Source organism: Podarcis filfolensis, assembly GCF_964270895.1.
Source record: "Podarcis filfolensis genome assembly, chromosome: 4".
In the NCBI taxonomy this organism is placed as follows: Eukaryota; Metazoa; Chordata; class Lepidosauria; order Squamata; family Lacertidae; genus Podarcis; species Podarcis filfolensis.
Window position 1 is genome coordinate 103,216,582 of NC_139607.1, and position 16,612 is coordinate 103,233,193.

The 16,612-nt window shown below is 44.8% G+C and overlaps 2 protein-coding genes across 2 annotated transcripts in view; both read right to left on the reverse strand.

Annotated features, from left to right (window-relative positions):
* Positions 1–6,581, reverse strand: part of LOC310761882 (uncharacterized protein) — a gene marked incomplete at its 3' end in the record, with an annotated part of 35,382 nt that extends 28,801 nt beyond the window's left edge. Inside the window, exons 1-2 of the mRNA XM_083612081.1 lie at positions 6,528–6,581; positions 6,294–6,338 (exon numbers count right to left, since the gene is read on the reverse strand). The remainder of the gene's footprint in view (positions 1–6,293; positions 6,339–6,527) is intronic.
* The window catches only part of LOC310760745 (uncharacterized protein), a 47,311-nt gene that overhangs the window by 3,453 nt on the left and 27,246 nt on the right, over positions 1–16,612 (reverse strand). Inside the window, exons 2-5 of the mRNA XM_083609874.1 lie at positions 3,231–3,738; positions 2,957–3,038; positions 2,579–2,661; positions 1,110–1,236 (exon numbers count right to left, since the gene is read on the reverse strand). Of these exons, the coding sequence (XP_083466000.1) occupies positions 1,110–1,236; positions 2,579–2,661; positions 2,957–3,038; positions 3,231–3,647 (709 nt within the window). The 5' untranslated portion in view covers positions 3,648–3,738. The remainder of the gene's footprint in view (positions 1–1,109; positions 1,237–2,578; positions 2,662–2,956; positions 3,039–3,230; positions 3,739–16,612) is intronic.

Here is a 16,612-nt window from a genome sequence, read left to right on the forward strand (position 1 = left end):
CAGATGGACTGATGGACTTTTTGTTGGGGTTCGAAACCGGGAAAGGGGGTGGTGGGGCTTTGGGAATCCAAAGGGTGTATAACTATATTCTGTTTTAATTAATTTGGTTTTGCCACTAACATAAAAATGGGGATTTCGGGGAAGGGAATTGGGGCCGACCTTAGAAAAAGACTTTTAAGAATAAGTATTGACGTATAAAGATTGAGGTTTATAAGTTAAAATTGGTTAATTAAATTGATGGGGTGAACCTAGAAAAAGATTTTGAAGAATAAGTATTGATGTATAAAGATTGAGGTTTATAAGTTAAAATTGGTTAACTAAAATAAGTGAGAGAAAATAAGGTAAAGTTTGGGGACAAGAACTTGCTGAGCTAAAAATTGGAACTGGAATACAAGAAGGGGAGATGTGGGGAAGTCAAGGAAATTGGTCATTGACAGTAAGAAATGTAAATTGTATGTGTGTTTAATTGTTTTTTTTTCCTTTCTTGATGTTTGGTTTTTATTTTTTTGAAAATTTCAATAAATATCTTAAAAAAAAAAAAAAGAAAACCTCGGGATCTGGCCGGATCTCCAGAACGGATCCCATTCGCAACCAGAAATACGACTGTATATGTGTTGGAAGCTTCCAAGATTGGCTGGGGCAACCCAACCAGATGGTAAGGGTATACATAAAAATTATTATTATTACTATTATTATCACTGCTAGTACTACCTGAGATTCAATCAACCTGGCTCTTCTCTGGGGCAGATGTTGTTTGGCCGAGTCATGACATCCCCTCCATCTCCAAGTGTCAGTCGTCTCTTTGGTCAACCCAAGACTGACAGCAGCAAAAACAAAAACAGAAAAACTGACAGAAGCTACTTATCTTTCCGAACAACTCTGAAGCTGACATTTAAGATGCCTGGGCATTTCAGATCAGCCCAACTGTGGTAGAAGGAGGCAGAACTGGAGGAAGATTGTTCACAGAAAAAACTGTAATCTACTATTTCTTGTGGGGGTGTTAGGTTCCCAGGTGTTGTAGGGGGCGCTGTGAAAATATATGAGGTTTGTCACATAGATGTATTTTTTGAATTTCCTGGCAGATAGGACGATCCCACAGGGATCCTTACCAAGAGAGGCCACGATCCCACAATTCTCCTCCATGACGTCCTTATGCAGAGCTCTCTGGTCAGGATCCAGCAACTCCCACTCCTCGTCCATTAAACGAACAGCGACATCTTCAAAGCACACTGGACCCTAAAAGAAAAAGGGAAATTTCCTCCTCTGAGACAGCAGAAATATGATCTGCTACACAATGCTCTGTTATTTCCTTCCTGCTAATTGCTCTGTAATTTCAATAGGATTGCTTTGCTGCACATTTTAATTATGGGTACCTATTTTAACGCTTTAATTGAATTATTTTATTCTTCATTTTAACTGTGGGTATTTGTCTTTTTGCAAATAGGTGGTACTCCAGCTTATGTTTATGTTATTCTGCCTACGCAAGCATTCCAGTTTCCCCGATGGAAGGATCCACTTTCTCCTCTCCTCGTGAGTTGTTCTGGGGAGGTTCCCTTCCAATGCCCTAGAGCCAAATTCAAGGGGTTCATGGGGGCATGGAGAGGGGGAGGAGTGGGGGGCGGGCCCCATTTTGCAGCGGATGGGGCTGGCTAGGTGAATCCTGGCCACTATTTGTACTCGTCTGTCCGCTGCTTAGAAGCCTATTTTAGCACTCAGTGATGAATATAGAAATACAAGAAGCCTAGTTTGGATGGCCATCTGTCTTGGAGGATCTAGCTGAGACTCCTGCAATGCAGGGGGTGGGACTTGATGACTCTTTTTGTCCCTTCAACTCTAGGATTCCATGAAAACTGCAACTACAGATGAATCCTACAGGCGACATTCAGAAGGCTGGTGTCACAGAGTTATCTGGGCAGGAAATCCCACAGTTCACAGCTGGAGTTTACTCTTTATCAGCAAGAACACGATGTTCACACAGTTGGCTGAGTTTCGGGCTTCATGAGAACAGCAGCTCATTCCCTGAGCCTCTTCGTCCACAAAAGCAGTTGCTGAGAGTGAAGGCCCCCGGCTCCCCACAGCTTTCCAAGTCCCCTCCTCTCTGGGGTTTCTGGCAAGCGATTGAACAGTGTGCCAGTGTGCAGCCTGCCTTTGCTCCTCCATGTTAGACCTCTCTTGGCTCTGAGAGACAAGCAGGGAGGGTGGATTCTGGCAGAAGGAGAGGGAGCCCCCGGTGGCTCCTCCTTCTCCTGACTCATCTCTGCCTCTCGATCTTCCTCTCCCACTCGCCTCCTTCCTCTTCTGCCTCTGATTCTGGACTGCATTCTGCCTCAGAGTCTCCCAGCTCACTAAGCCCTGTTGCCCCTTCAGCTTCTGACACCTCCTCTTCCCAGTCTTTTACGTCTTCTCCGTCTTCCCCCTCTGACCGCTCATCCTTCCTCCACCTTCACTCCTTGGGCTCAGAGCCATCTTCCCTTCCTGGTTCCCTGGCCGCTTCCTCCCACCATTCCTCTGTGCCCAACCAGTCCATGACATTGCTCCATCCCTCGGCCTCTGTCCCCACAAGGCAGCTTCCCCTGACCTGATCTGGTTCCACAGCCACTGCTTCCTTTCTGCCCCCATGAAAAGATGGATCAGGAGGTCTTGCCGGCATCATTCTTTCACCTGCAAAAGAAAAAAAGGTAATCAGGATGCTAGGAGTGCCTGCTTCTCTCACAGGGGAAACAGGACATCTCTAACTACAGATGGGCTTTGAGAAAGCCTTACCTGCTGAGTGCAGTTGAAGGTTTGTGCCCATTTCATGTTAGGTGTGCAGAAATACATCTCCCCTCCTCTGAACCCTTGTTCCCAACCCCCACCCCTAAAAAAAAAAAAAAAACCCAAGATGAAAAGAACCCTCGGATGAGTTGGAAAACCAACAGAACAAGACCAAACGGAGAAAAGCCACCTTCCTCCTTACCCAGTGGCCTCTCTCTGGTGTCCAACGGAGGCCTCTCTGCCTTACAGGAATCCAGGTCCATTTCTGCAAAATGATCCCTTTTCTGAAAGAACAATACGAATTCAAAACAGTAAATGAAAGGTGAGAAATATTAGAAAGAGAACGCAAAGACAGATACTTTAAGGGTGTTAGATTTCATTCCCCGAAAACGGATGGCCCATCAGCAGACCATTTTTGGATATTCTCCATCCTGTTTGGAGCCCCTTGGGAGTATCCAGAGGAAAGTCTCTCTCACCTGCTTTCTCTCTGCCTGCTCTCTCTCCTCTGCCTGACTCAGGAGGAAACCTTCGGCCAGCGACACCGCCTGGGAACTGGTCTCTGCTCCACAGTCCCTCACCCAGATCTCCATCTCTGGTGGAAGGACAGCCAGGAACTGCTCCAAGATCACCAGGTCCAGCATCTCAGCTTTTGTGTGCTTTTCTGGCTTCAGCCACTGATGGTCAAGGTGGTAGAGTCGGCTGCAAACCTCTCGGGGTCCTTTGGCCTCCTGGCAGCAGAACTGCCTGAATTGCTGGCTCTGCACCTCTGAGCAGAGGGTGTCCTCCTCACCCAGGATCTTCTGCACAGAGTTTTCCCAGAATCCCCCACCGCTCCCAGTTTGGATTGCATGGCCTCTTCCTGCTTCAGGGCCAGCTGTGTCTCGCTCATCCATCTGTGCTCTCAGGAAGCCTCTGAGAGATCGGAAGGAACCCTTTGGTCTTCTGCCAAGTTCTGTCAGTCTGAATGAGAAGCTCTAGCAAATCCTACAAAGCAAATACATTGTTCTGTTACAAAAGTTGTATAGTATCAGGAGAAGAAAGTTTCCCTGAGCAAGCATGGATGAGTCTTGGAGGGAACCAGGGTAGGATTGCACCACAGCCCAGACTCTGAGCTATCTTTCTAAAAAGGAGGAGGAGGAGATGTAGGCCTCTAGAAGGGAGATTGTGGAAATGTGGAGGCAAGCGAAGAGATTAATGCGAGGCGAATCAGCCTGGTTGCTCCTTCCTTCCAGTCAATGCATGAAATCAGAACTGATTGACAAGGGAGTCATTGGTTGCTAGTGAAAAATGACTACGTGTGTTGAATCTGAATCTCCTTTCTTGTAGCTTGAAGCCATGGGTTGGAATTCTGCGCCCAGGTGACATGGCTCTCCTAAAGGCCGGCCTCACTATACACTGCCTTTGTTGATCTAAAAGCAGCCTTTGATACAGTCTCCAGAACCAGACTCTGGGACAGACTACAGGGGACCTACATAGAATTAAGAGCTTCTGCTCTTAATTCAGGCACTGCACGCAAATACGGCTCTTAGAGTCAGGTGTAGCCGCCTAGGACACCTAACGGACCCTATTAAAACCTCTAAAGGAGTCAGGCAAGGGTGCCTATTGGCCCCTCTACTATTCAATTTCTATCTAAATAATTTAGTATCTGCACTCCATGACTCAGAACTCCACCCTCCGAACCTCGCAAATCGGCATATTTCGGTCCTGCTATATGCCAATGATGCAGTAATTTTATCTAGAACCCCCACTGGACTCAAAAGAGCACTAAGAAAGCTCGCAGCATACTGTGAAACTGAATGTCTCAAAATCAACTATCAAAAGACCAAGATACTCGCTTTGGGGGCAAAACCAAAGCTTAAAAGCTGGGAACTCCAAGGCCATAAATTAGAAGAAGTCACAAACTATAAGTATCTAGGAATGGTGGTACAGGCCTCAGGAGCCAAGAAACTACACATAAACTCCATCGGGAGTTCAGCGGAAAAACCCGCAAATTGTATCCTTAAATTTTTCAGAGCACAAGGGGGCTTCTTCGTTCCCGCAGCTCGAAAACTATACAAGGCCAAAACTTTGGCACAACTCCTTTATGGTTCCTTTTTGCCCCCGCCTTCCTCGGCTTCCTCCCCCCTTGAGAGAGTTCAATCTGGACTTCTTAGAGCTCTCCTCCAAGTGCCCAGATGTGTCTCAAACGCATGGGTCAGATTGGAAACGGGGATGATGAGAGTGGAGGCTAGCATCTGCCTAACATCAATCTACAAATGGCTGACATTGAATCTGCTCCCCCGAGGGATAGCCCCACTGACCCTCTGTGACCAATTCCAGTCAGGCTGGCAGACCGCAGTTCTGAACACCCTCCGGAAACTGGGTTTTGCCCCTCAAGCCCTTCTAAGTCTGGGGTTGGGCCAGGCCAAAGCCACGGTCAAGCAAAGAATATTAGACACCGAGAGACAACAGGACTTCGCAAGGTGCCCCGACCATAAAATTGGAGAAATCGAGAAATATATAGCCGCACCGGCAGAATATCTCTTCTTTCTCGCATCTAGAAATGCAAGAAGGGCCTTTACACTTGCCAGAAGCTCGGCTCTTCCCTCGCTGGTCCTGGATGGAGCCTTTAGAAAAGTCCCGTATGCTCAGAGACTTTTCACCTGCCCATTGGGAGAGATAGGAAGCAAAAACACTTGTTCTTTAGACGTCCCTTTTACGAAGAGACACGTAGTAAGACCATTGATCCCCTGCTGGTGAGGCTCGCTGACCTCCCGCAAAAGCAAAAATTAGACCTTTTCCTGTTAGGCAAAGATCAGAAGATGACCTGGATGGTCGCCAGATTCTGTGTACAGATCTGTACGCGCAGACCATCTCCCAACTCAAAATAGTCCGTCATGAAAATCCCCAAACTCGGTTTCATGTGTGACTCTGAGTCAACTCCCTGGTGTAGTTTATTGGTGTACATTGTTTTTAAATTTGTTGTTGTACATAAATTGCCTGTTTTACTTCTGTGACTGTACCCCCAAGTGTGTTTTATAAGCTGGTCTCTGACCGTAATAAATTATCTAATCTGGCATGGCTCTCCTGTCTCCTCTCTGTCTCCTCCTCTCCAACTAAGCATACCCAGCTCCTCATAAAGCTTGGCTTGATCTGCTTGGCTGGCCTCCTCTGCCAATAAGGAGAAAGAAAGAAGGGAAACAGACAAAGAGGTTTTGGAGCAACCATTCATACACGTTTCCTCTCTTGTGCAATGACGCTGACCCGTGTCACTCACGACTGAAGTCCTACTGATAGCCTTATTTAAAGAAGCTAGATTTCTATCTGCTAGATTTCCCAGGGGGCTCTGAATAATTTTCTTTCTGGAAGGGGGGGCAGTAACCTCCTCCCCCACAAAAGATCTAAAGGACGGAGACAGTTCCTGCGACCTCGCCCCTCCCTGGCAGGACCTCCTGCTCCCTGGGGCTCCCCCCCCCCCACATGAGCCACCCTCCCCTGCTGCAGCCCTGGGACCCCCCTTCTCCCCACTGCACCCTCTGGGGGGGGGAGAGGAGACTCACCAGATCCCAGGAGAGGATTGCCCTTCCCAAAGGAGTAAGCAGCGTCTTTATACAAATGCAGAATACACAGTACTGTAGTTGTGGACCTCGTGCGATTTCGCCCCTCCCTGGCAGGACCCCCTGCTCCCTGGGGCTCCCCCCTCCCCCCATGAGCCACCCTCCCCTGCTGCAGCCCTGGGACCCCCACCTTCTCCCCACTGCACCCTCTTGGGGGGGGAGGAAGAAGAGACTCACCAGATCCCCGCGGAAGAGAGCAATGCAGCATTTGCAATAGCAGAAAGCAACCCCCCTTGCAGGAAGGGGAGGGAGGGGTTTTTCCACTGGAGGACCTGGCCCCCCCTTACTTCCTGTCCTCTCTAGGAATGCAGCTCAGTTCCCTTTAACCCTTGCAAAGCCGAGTCCACCCTGCTCAGTCCTCTCTGCCTTTTCTCTCCTGCATTGCACAATCCCAGAGATGCTCATTTTGAGGGGACGCTCTTGGTTGGTCTGTGATCCGCTCCCTCCCTTGGCCAGAAACTGGAGGAAGAGGTTGCAGGGAAAAGGGGTTTGCAGGAAGCAAGGAACCTCATCCTAGAATGGGAGGGAGCCCTAAGGGTCATCTATTCCAGCCCCCCTGCAAGGCAGGAATCTCAGCCAAAGCATCCACCCTCTGCTTCAAAACCTCCAAGGAAGGAGAGTCCGCCATCTCCCAAGGGATTCTGCTGCTCTTCCCGTCAGAAGAAACTGCTTTCTGGTCCTCTGGGTCCCTTATTCTGGGTGCTCCCCTCTAGGGCAGGAGAAAACAAGCTGGCTCCCTCTTCCATGGGTCAGCCCCCCAGATATTGAGAGGTGGCTCCCAGGTCTCCATCCAGGCAGATCTCAGCTGAGGGAGGAACAGGAAGACACGCTGTTCCTGCCTCTTCTGGGACTATACATTGCTGAGCTGAAAAATGCAGGAAAGTGCACATTTTGAAAGATTTGGGTACGTTTTGTTAATGGAGAAATCTGAGGGTTCCCTTGCACAAAAAACAAGGACACCAGCCGGGAATACCAGAGCAAAACAGCAGCCAGTAGGCTTGGTCTTGATTGAAGACTGTGGCGACAGGACTCCCACCTGCCACAAGGTGGAACAAGATGGATGCCCAGAACAAGAGAGCCCCCAAACTTTTATCAGCTGCTAATCCCCATGTTATACGACCCCAACTACATCACTCATACATCATGAAAGGGGAAGTCTGGTGGCCGCAATCTGAGCATCCTGGACTCTGCCCCATGGTTCTCCTTGCCATCCACCAAACACCCATTGAGTGTAACAAAAGAGCTATTTACATTTCCCTGTTTCCCAGCCAAGTCAATCACACCCTTTTGTCTCCATCTGGGTTTGTTATTTCTGGAATGGCTGCCTGTCTGGCACTCAGGTATCAGGATGCAAGAAATTATCACTCAGGCAGAGGGGCTGCTGAATAGCTGAGCTCACAGGTCTAGATGAATTTCTGAAGTTTCCCCCCTGATCCAGTACATAGATACATTTATCAGTGAATTCTTACATTTGGTATTGTGCAGCAGAGGCCCTTTGAATAGATAGAAAGAAACTGTGATGAAGTGTTTTGTGGGGACAAGTCACAAAAGTCACAAAAGTGATGGTGATGATTTTGGTAGTCGGCTGCATGTGCATGATATCTGCTGCAGGGGCAACCCTCCCCCCCCCAATTATACATAAATTCCTGCAACAGTTTGCCTTCCAATGTCCGGCTATACCTCTTGGCTCGTCCTCCAAACTTTGCTGGGGGGCTGTGTTCCCCCTCCCAAAGCAGGGACACACTCTTAGCACCTGAAAGCTGTACCACCTCATTGCTGCTGCCGGGGGTGAGAGTGTTGGGATACTGCCAGGGAGACAAAGGCCATCATGCCCCCACGTCGATTCCGGACGATCCATCGATCTCCCGTAGATACAGTATCAGTCAATTAGCGACACAAGCCTCAGAAATAGCTTGCCACATTCCAGGGCTTGTGCACGCTCTATCAGCAGAGTTTGTACAACGAAAGGTGCACTCAGGAGAGCATTATTTACAACTTTATTCAGCGTTGATCAGAACAAAGAAAAAACATGACTGCCTGCTTGCGTGTCCAGACGCAGAGAGGGAAACAAAAGCTCTAAACAAAAGAGAAACTTCCTGTGAACAGGAAATACGCAGGCTGTGACACAACAACCTGCTTCCTTTTAAGGTGGAACGGAAATATCCTAACATCCTCCCCCTTTCCGTGTAACCTGTAGTACCTGTGGTTCAACCCAATTGCAACCTTTGTACGTAAACCTTAAGTTGTTCTCTGTTAACAACCTTAGACAACAGATCGGCAGAAATTTCATTTCCTGGCATGTAGGACACCTGAATGAGTCCTTTCTGAATACACTCTCTTGCACGATGTAGCTTAATCTGCAAGTACTTGGTTCTCTGCTTGCAACTCTCTGAGTTCAGCAAAGCCAAACAGGATCTATTGTCTTGATACACTTGTATAGGACATTTCACAGAAACTCTGATGTCCTTAAACAGTTGCATCAACCATTCACAATCCATGAGTGAAAATGACAGAGCATTGAGTTCTGCTTCACAGGAACTTAGGCTCACTGTCGTCTGCTTTTTGCACAACCAGTCAAACAGACAGTGGTTGTACATGTAGCATACTCCAGAAGTGCTTGTACCATCCGTGGTGTCACTTCCAAAACTCGCATCTGCAAAGATTTCAAGACCTCCAGTCTTCTGACTGGTGAACCTCAGCCTGTAGTGCAAAGTCCCTTTCAAATAGCGGGCTATGCGCTTCAGAGCTTTCCAATCCTGAACAGTAGGATTGTTAGCATGTCTGCTAAGCAGGTTAGTGCTTACAGCTATGTCAGGTCTTAAACATCTAGCAATGAAATTCAACTTGCCTAGAATGCATCTGTACAGCGTAGTGTCAGAAAACGCTTCAGCAGTACTATCTACCTGGTAACCTGTCACCATCGGTGTGTCTGCTGGGTTTGCATCAACCAAATTCAACCTCGTTAAAACATCAGCAATTTTCTGTGTTTGGTGTATCAGAAAATTACCTGCTTGGTCTCTCTCCACCTGCAGAGAAAGAGAGTTGAATACCTCACCAAGATCCTTCATGTCAAAGTGCTCCTTCAATTGAGCGAGGGTGCTTCAGTACAAAGCCTGATTCTGTGGAGAGAATCAGAACTCACAGGGTTAAGAAGTTCTGAGTGACGTCTCACATTCTGAGGCGTGGTTTAGAATACTGAGGGGAGTGTTTTACTGTGTCTCTCTCAGTGTGTGTGTTTTTTTTTGCTCCGGTGCAAGAGAGGAGCAAGGATGTGTGCTTTGTCACCAGGAAGGTTATGATATTTGTTTTGCTACGAGAATAAAGACTTAAAGTAAGATAAAGGAGACACTGTGCGTTAAGCCTGATTTATTACACTCTGCCGAATCGGAGGAGCCCCGGGAGAAGAGAGTCGTCGCAGAGGAAACGTGTGGACCCCCCGGGGGCCGGTAAAGCTACAAATAAATCACTGCATAGATTCTTCCAAAACATCAGAAGATCATCAACAAAACATAAACAATACAGTTTGTTTTGCCCCTCCTCCTTGACAAACACACATGAATCAGCTTTGCCCTGGTGAAAACCTAGAGAAAGCAATGTCTCAGTGACTTTTGTGTTCCAACACCTGGCACTCTGCTTGAGACCATATAAGAATTTCCGAAGTTTACAGACCATTCCCTTCTGTATTTGCATTCCATCAGGTGGAAGCATGTACAGCTCCTCCCCCAAAAATCCCGTACAAAAAGCTGTATTAATGTCATGATGGGAAACATGCAGTTTCTCCTCTGCAGCAATCTTGAGCATCAGCTGAATGCTCTCATACTTGACGGTGGGTGAGTAGGTCTTGTGGTAATCCTGTCCTGGTACCTGTGAAAAACCTCTGGCAACCAATCTGACTTTGTGTGTTGACAACCTTGCCATTCTGGTCTCTCTTGGCCTTGAAGACCCATTTGCTGCCAACCAGTCTCATTCCTGGGACTACCGGTACCCGTTCCCAAGTTTGGTTCCTATTCAAGGAATCAACTTCAGCCTTCATGGCATTAAGCCAAGGCTCAGCATCTTTAGAGGTTAACTCCTGAACCTCTTTGAAGCTTGAAGGTTCCCATACCTTCTCTGAGCTACTAAGAGCAGCAGTTGCTGTCTTAGCAAACACATCAGCAAATCTCTTTGGAGGTTTGCCTTTGGTGGCCCTTTCAGATCTGCGTACTATACGCAAGTCTTCTTCACTCATCTCCTCCTTCTTAGGAGAAAAGTGACCAATGGTGAACAGTGGTTCTTCCAGTTCATTGTCAGACGCATCAGATGGTCTGACTGAGGCCATTGCGCTCTTGTAGTCTGCTGAGTCATCACTGTCGCTGACACCAGCAGCAGCGCCGCCCACTGAGCTGGAATCCGAACTCTGATCCTCCTCCTCCTCCTCCTCCTCCTCCTCCTCCTCAGCTTCCTCTTTTACCTCAACATTATCTGCTTTCCCCCCCACTTAGGATTGTACTCAACACTCTTTGTGAACTTAATGGACTTAGAATCAGTCATCCAGGACTTCCGGGTCAGCGCCAGCGACGAATGGCGGAGTTTCTCTAAGCAGAGGAACTGGCTCCGTGGAAATTGGGTCGCCCACCGTGGCGAAGGTGGGGACCCGCTAGAAATCCCAGGTGGAGGAAGCCTGGGAACGTGGGGGTTCGGCAGGGCACCAGGAGCGCCTCCCCTACTCGCGGGGAATCCCATTTAGGGGCTCCGGAACGGAGTGGGGTGAGTGGCGTGGTGCTGCGAACTGACTGCTACTTTCACGGAGTGAAGCCGCACAGCCATTGCCGGAGAGCGCTGACTTTTTCCTGTGGACATTCGGATTTAAAGTAATTACCTGTGAGTAAAGTGAAGAAATTGGATCTTTAAAAGCTGAATTAGGCTACGAACGGGGGAGGTGTAAAACAGGAAGTCCGCCTTCCTCTTTTTGTAAATAGTCGGAAGCAAAGAGGCTTAAACTAAAGCCTGAAAGACTGCGTTTGATCTTCAAATTTCCAGTATAAAAATAGCGAGCCCCCCCTTGGAAGCAGGGGGAAAGGGGGAGGATTTTTGGATGTTATTTGCCTGCAGGAAAAGAGGGGAAAGTTAACTTTTCACCACTCGGAACCTGGGAACGGCAGCCATTAAAATTGCTGCATTTCGGAGCTCCGCATTGAATGTGAATAGACCATTTGGCTGTCAGTGAGTGAAACATTGTTTCAACTATTTTCTCCTGGTTTAAAAGTTTTAAAAGTTTCAACTTTCTTTTTCTGAGCTAAAGTTAAGGTGATACTAATTATATCGGCGCAACTTGTTATTGCAACAAAAAAAAAAGTGTAAAAGGATACTTTGGACTAATACAAGATAAATAATAACTATTTCCCTCTAGAGGAGGACTTTGAAATTGCTACAAGGAGTGGAATTTTCCAGCCTTAAAGATAAAACTCTGGGACTGTATCTGACCTTGCGGGCTTTGAGTGTTATGGCAGATGGGAAAGAAAAAATAGATCCTTCTTTACAAGAAAAGACAACAAGGTCTGGGAAGTCTTTTCGGAGAGCTTCTACATCTGGCCCTCCTGTTCCCTCTGCAGCTGCATCAATGCATACTAAACCAAAAGGAGGAATGCTTTCGGAAGAAGATTGGGCACTTGTTTTGAATAAAATGAATAATTCCTTGGAACAAATGAATAAAAAATTGGACCAAAACTCACAAAAATTGGACCAAAATACACAAAGCATAAAAAGCTTGGAACAAAAGGTTAATTCTAATACAGAAGCTATAGAGACATTAGTTAAGGAGTCCAATGCAACTAGACAGACTGCAGAGGAAGTTAAGGAAAAGATTGTTACTGTTGAAGCGAAGATAGCACAACTGGAAACAGAGGTCCCAGATGTGCGGAAACAAGTACAAGACCAGAAGTTGATGCTTTCTATGTTTGAGCTCAAGGAGAAACAGACAAATTTGAGAATTCGGGGAATACCTGAACTAGAAAAAGACTCTTTGATAGACTATCTTACAGAGGAATTTGCAGCCTTCTGGAGCCGGGATCTGCAAAAAGAGGAGTTTAAAATTGTGAGAGCCTTCAGGCTTGGAAGAGTGAGGGAAGAAGGAGCAGAACAGAATAAGAGACTGTTTGATTACACTCCGATCTAAAGAAGAGAGGGATAAAATCTTGAGTTGGCATTACGAGGAGGCCTTGGCAATACACCAATTTAGAGTGGAGATATTTAAAGACATCCCTAAATATCTTTTGGACTTGAGATTTAACTTCAGAGATCTGGTGGATCTGTTGAGAAGGAATAAAATTAACTTCAGGTGGGAATATCCTCAAGGCCTATCCTTTAGTTTTAAAGGAAGAAAAATAAAGATAAGATCAGTAGAAGATAAAACAAAGTTCCTGTACAACTACGAAGAAGACCTACAGAAGGGAATTGGAAAAGAGTCAATAATATCGGAAAGAGGATCACCAGACAGAGGATTGGAGCAAAGAGTTCGGGAGAAACATCACCAAGTAAGGGTACCCTGGACATTTCAGCATTGTCTTTTGGACTGGACTCCCCTGTCAACGAACCAGTGTTACCACCAACAGAAGAGGAGCAAGCTCTGGGGGCAGTTGGGGGAGCACCAAAGTAGCCACAGGATGGCGCTGCAGGCCTTGAGCTGGAATGTGAATGGACTGAACAGCTTGGAAAAAAGGAGGAGAGTGTTTCATTTGTTGAAAAAAGAGCAATTGGACTTGATTTGTTTACAATAAACACATGTGACAAGGTTACACAGGAAGTTACTGAGTAACAAAAAATTAGGCCAAGAATTTATTTCATCGGATAAAGTTAAAAAAAGAAGAGTAGTCCTCTATGCAAAGGAGAGTCTATCACCTAAATTTATCTTTAAAGATGAACAAGGAAGATTTGTAGCAATTGAAATCCAAACACAAGGAGATAAATTTTTGATAATAGGCATTTATGCACCAAATGAAGGGAAATCGGAATTCTTTAAAAAGTTACATGAAATCTTGATGGACTATTTGGACTACAATATGATTCTGATGGGAGATATGAATGGTGTTGTATCCACAAATATGGACAAGGCGCAAAGACAAATAATTACTAAGGATGGAAGACCACCAAAAACATTTTTTGAGATGACTGAAAACATGGACTTAATCAACACTTGGAGAATGAAGAACCCTCTGGGTAGAGAGGGAACGTTCTACTCTGAGGCTAAAATGACATGGACAAGAATTGACCAAATTTGGGTAACTAGAGGACTGGCCCCAAAGATTAGCAAAGTTGAAATCTGCCCTAAGACCTGCTCTGATCATAATGCTGTGAAGATGGAATTAAAACTGATGCCAACTGGTTCCTTTAGATGGAGGATGAATGACTCTTTGTTTAGGAATGATGAATTTACCAAAAAGGCCCAGAAAACCCTGAGAGACTACTTCGAGATAAACATTAACACTACTGTTGAAAAAAGAGTAATTTGGGACGCAAGTAAAGCCGTCATGAGAGGATTTTTGATACAACAGAATGCAATTAAGAAGAGAATGCAAAATGAGAAAAAAGACAAAATTTTGGAAAAAATAAAGGAAGGAGAGAAGAAACTGAGGGCGAAACCAAAGTCTCAGGAGATTTTGAAAGAAATAAAGCTATATCAAGTACAATACATGAAAATGATGAATCAGGAAATAGAATGGAAGATTAAACAGATGAGACAAAAGACATTTGAATAGCAAATAAGTGCGGGAAATTGTTGGCTTGGCAACTGAAAAAAAGACAAAAACTAAATACCATCACGAATCTGGAAGTGGAAGGAAAGAATATACAGAATCCAGTGGAAATCAGAAAGTGTTTTCAGAGGTATTTTAAACAACTATATACACAAGAAAAGCAGAATGAAATGGACATTGATAAATTCTTGAAAATAAATGGACTACAAAAAATTTTCCAAGAAAATAAATCAATGCTGGATTATAAAATAACGGAGCAGGAAGTAGAAGGGGCCATTCAGAATTTGCAATTAGGTAAATCTCCAGGAGATTAATACTAAAGAAGATTAATACTAAAGCAGTTCTGATTTTTGTGGATGCGGAGAAAGCCTTTGACAATATTTCTTGGAGTTTTATGAAAAAGAATTTATTGGGGATGGGGGTTGGTCAAGGTTTTGGAAACGGTATAGGTGCAATTTACTCAGAACAAAAGTCTAAATTAATTGTGAACAACGTAGTGACAGAAGAATTTAAGATTGAGAAAGGAACACGACAAGGTTGCCCAATCTCTCCATTGCTTTTTATATCGGTCCTGGAGGTTTTGCTAAATATGATTAGAAGGGACCAATTGGTAAAAGGTATCCAAGTGGGAGCCAACAGTATAAATTAAAAGCATTTGCTGATGATTTGGTATTGACTTTACAGGAGCCAGAATCAAGCACTAAAAGAGGATTAGAACTGATCCAAGAATTTGGTCAGGTAGCAGGTTTCAAGTTGAATAAGATGAAAACTAAAGTTTTAGAGAAAAATCTAAATGAGATTGAGAGAGACAAGTTCCAGAAGGAGACAGGATTGATATTGGTTAAGAAAGTGAAATATTTAGGGGTAAATATGACTGCTAAGAATGTGAATTTATTTAAGGATAACTATGAAAAATGTTGGATGGAAGTGAAAAAGGATTTAGAAATATGGTCAAATTTGAAGCTATCGTTGCTAGGTCGAATTGCTGTTATTAAAATGAATGTATTGCCAAGAATATTATTTTTGTTTCAAACATTGCAAATTTTGGATAAAATGGACTGTTTCAAGAAGTGGCAGAGAGATATCTCTAGATTTGTCTGGCAGAGCAAGAAGCCTCGTATAAAATTTAAAATATTAACAGATGCCAAAGAAAGAGGTGGATTTGCCCTGCCAGACCTTAAACTTTATTATGAATCAGCCGCATTTTGCTGGCTGAGAGAATGGATGCTTCTTGAAAACACGGACGTGTTGGATTTGGAAGGTTTTAACAATGTATTTGGTTGGCATGCATATCTGTGGTATGACAAGGTTAAAGCACATAAAGCGTTCAAAAACCATATTGTTAGAAAAGCACTGTTTAATGTTTGGGTAAGATATAAGGAAGAATTGATGCTTTTGAATTATGGTGCTGGAGGAGACTCTTGAGAGTCCCATGGACTGCAAGAAGATCAAACCTATCCATTCTGAAGGAAATCAGCCCTGAGTGCTCACTGGAAGGACAGATCGTGAAGCTGAGGCTCCAATACTTTGGCCACCTCATGAGAAGAGAAGACTCCCTGGAAAAGACCCTGATGTTGGGAAAGATGGAGGGCACAAGGAGAAGGGGACGACAGAGGACGAGATGGTTGGATAGTGTCTTCGAAGCTACAAACATGAGTCTGACCAAACTGCGGGAGGCAGTGGAAGACAGAAGTGCCTGGCGTGCTCTGGTCCATGGGGTCACGAAGAGTCGGACACGACTAAACGACTAAACAACAACAACAGCAAGATATAAGGATTTGCTAGAAAGTAAAACCCCAAGATGGTTGTCACCAGTGGAAGCTAAGGCTCAGAAAAAACTCAATATGGAGGCCAAATGGCCGAAGTATTGTGAAATTTTGGAACAAGAGGGAGACAGATTAAAATTGCAGAGTTTTGAAAAACTAAAAAATAAAGTGCGTGACTGGCTCCATTATTATCAAATAATGGAGGTATATAATGTGGATAAAAAAATAGGTTTCCAAGTGGAAAAATCAAAATTGGATACAGAATTATTAGATTATAAAGTTAAGAATTTGTCAAGAATGTATAACTTGCTGTTGAAATGGAATACTCAAGATGAAACGGTGAAATCTGCTATGATTAAATGGGCACAAGATGTTGAATATAACATTATGATGGCTGACTGGGAACAGTTATGGACCACAGGTATGAAGTTTATGGCATGTAATGCCTTAAAAGAGAATTTAATGAAAATGATCTATAGGTGGTACATAACACCAGTCATGCTTGCAAAAATCTATCATCTGCCTGATAATAAATGTTGGAAATGTAAGGAGACTAAAGGTACTTTCATTCACCTTTGGTGGACATGCCCAAAGATTAAGGCATTCTGGGAAATGATCTATAATGAAATGAAAAAGGTATTTAAGTATACCTTCTTGAAGAAACCAGAGGCCTTTCTCTTGGGCATCGTCGGCCAATTGGTGTCAAAGAAGGATAGAACTTTCTTTATGTATGCTACGACAGCAGCAAGAATACTCATTGCAAAGC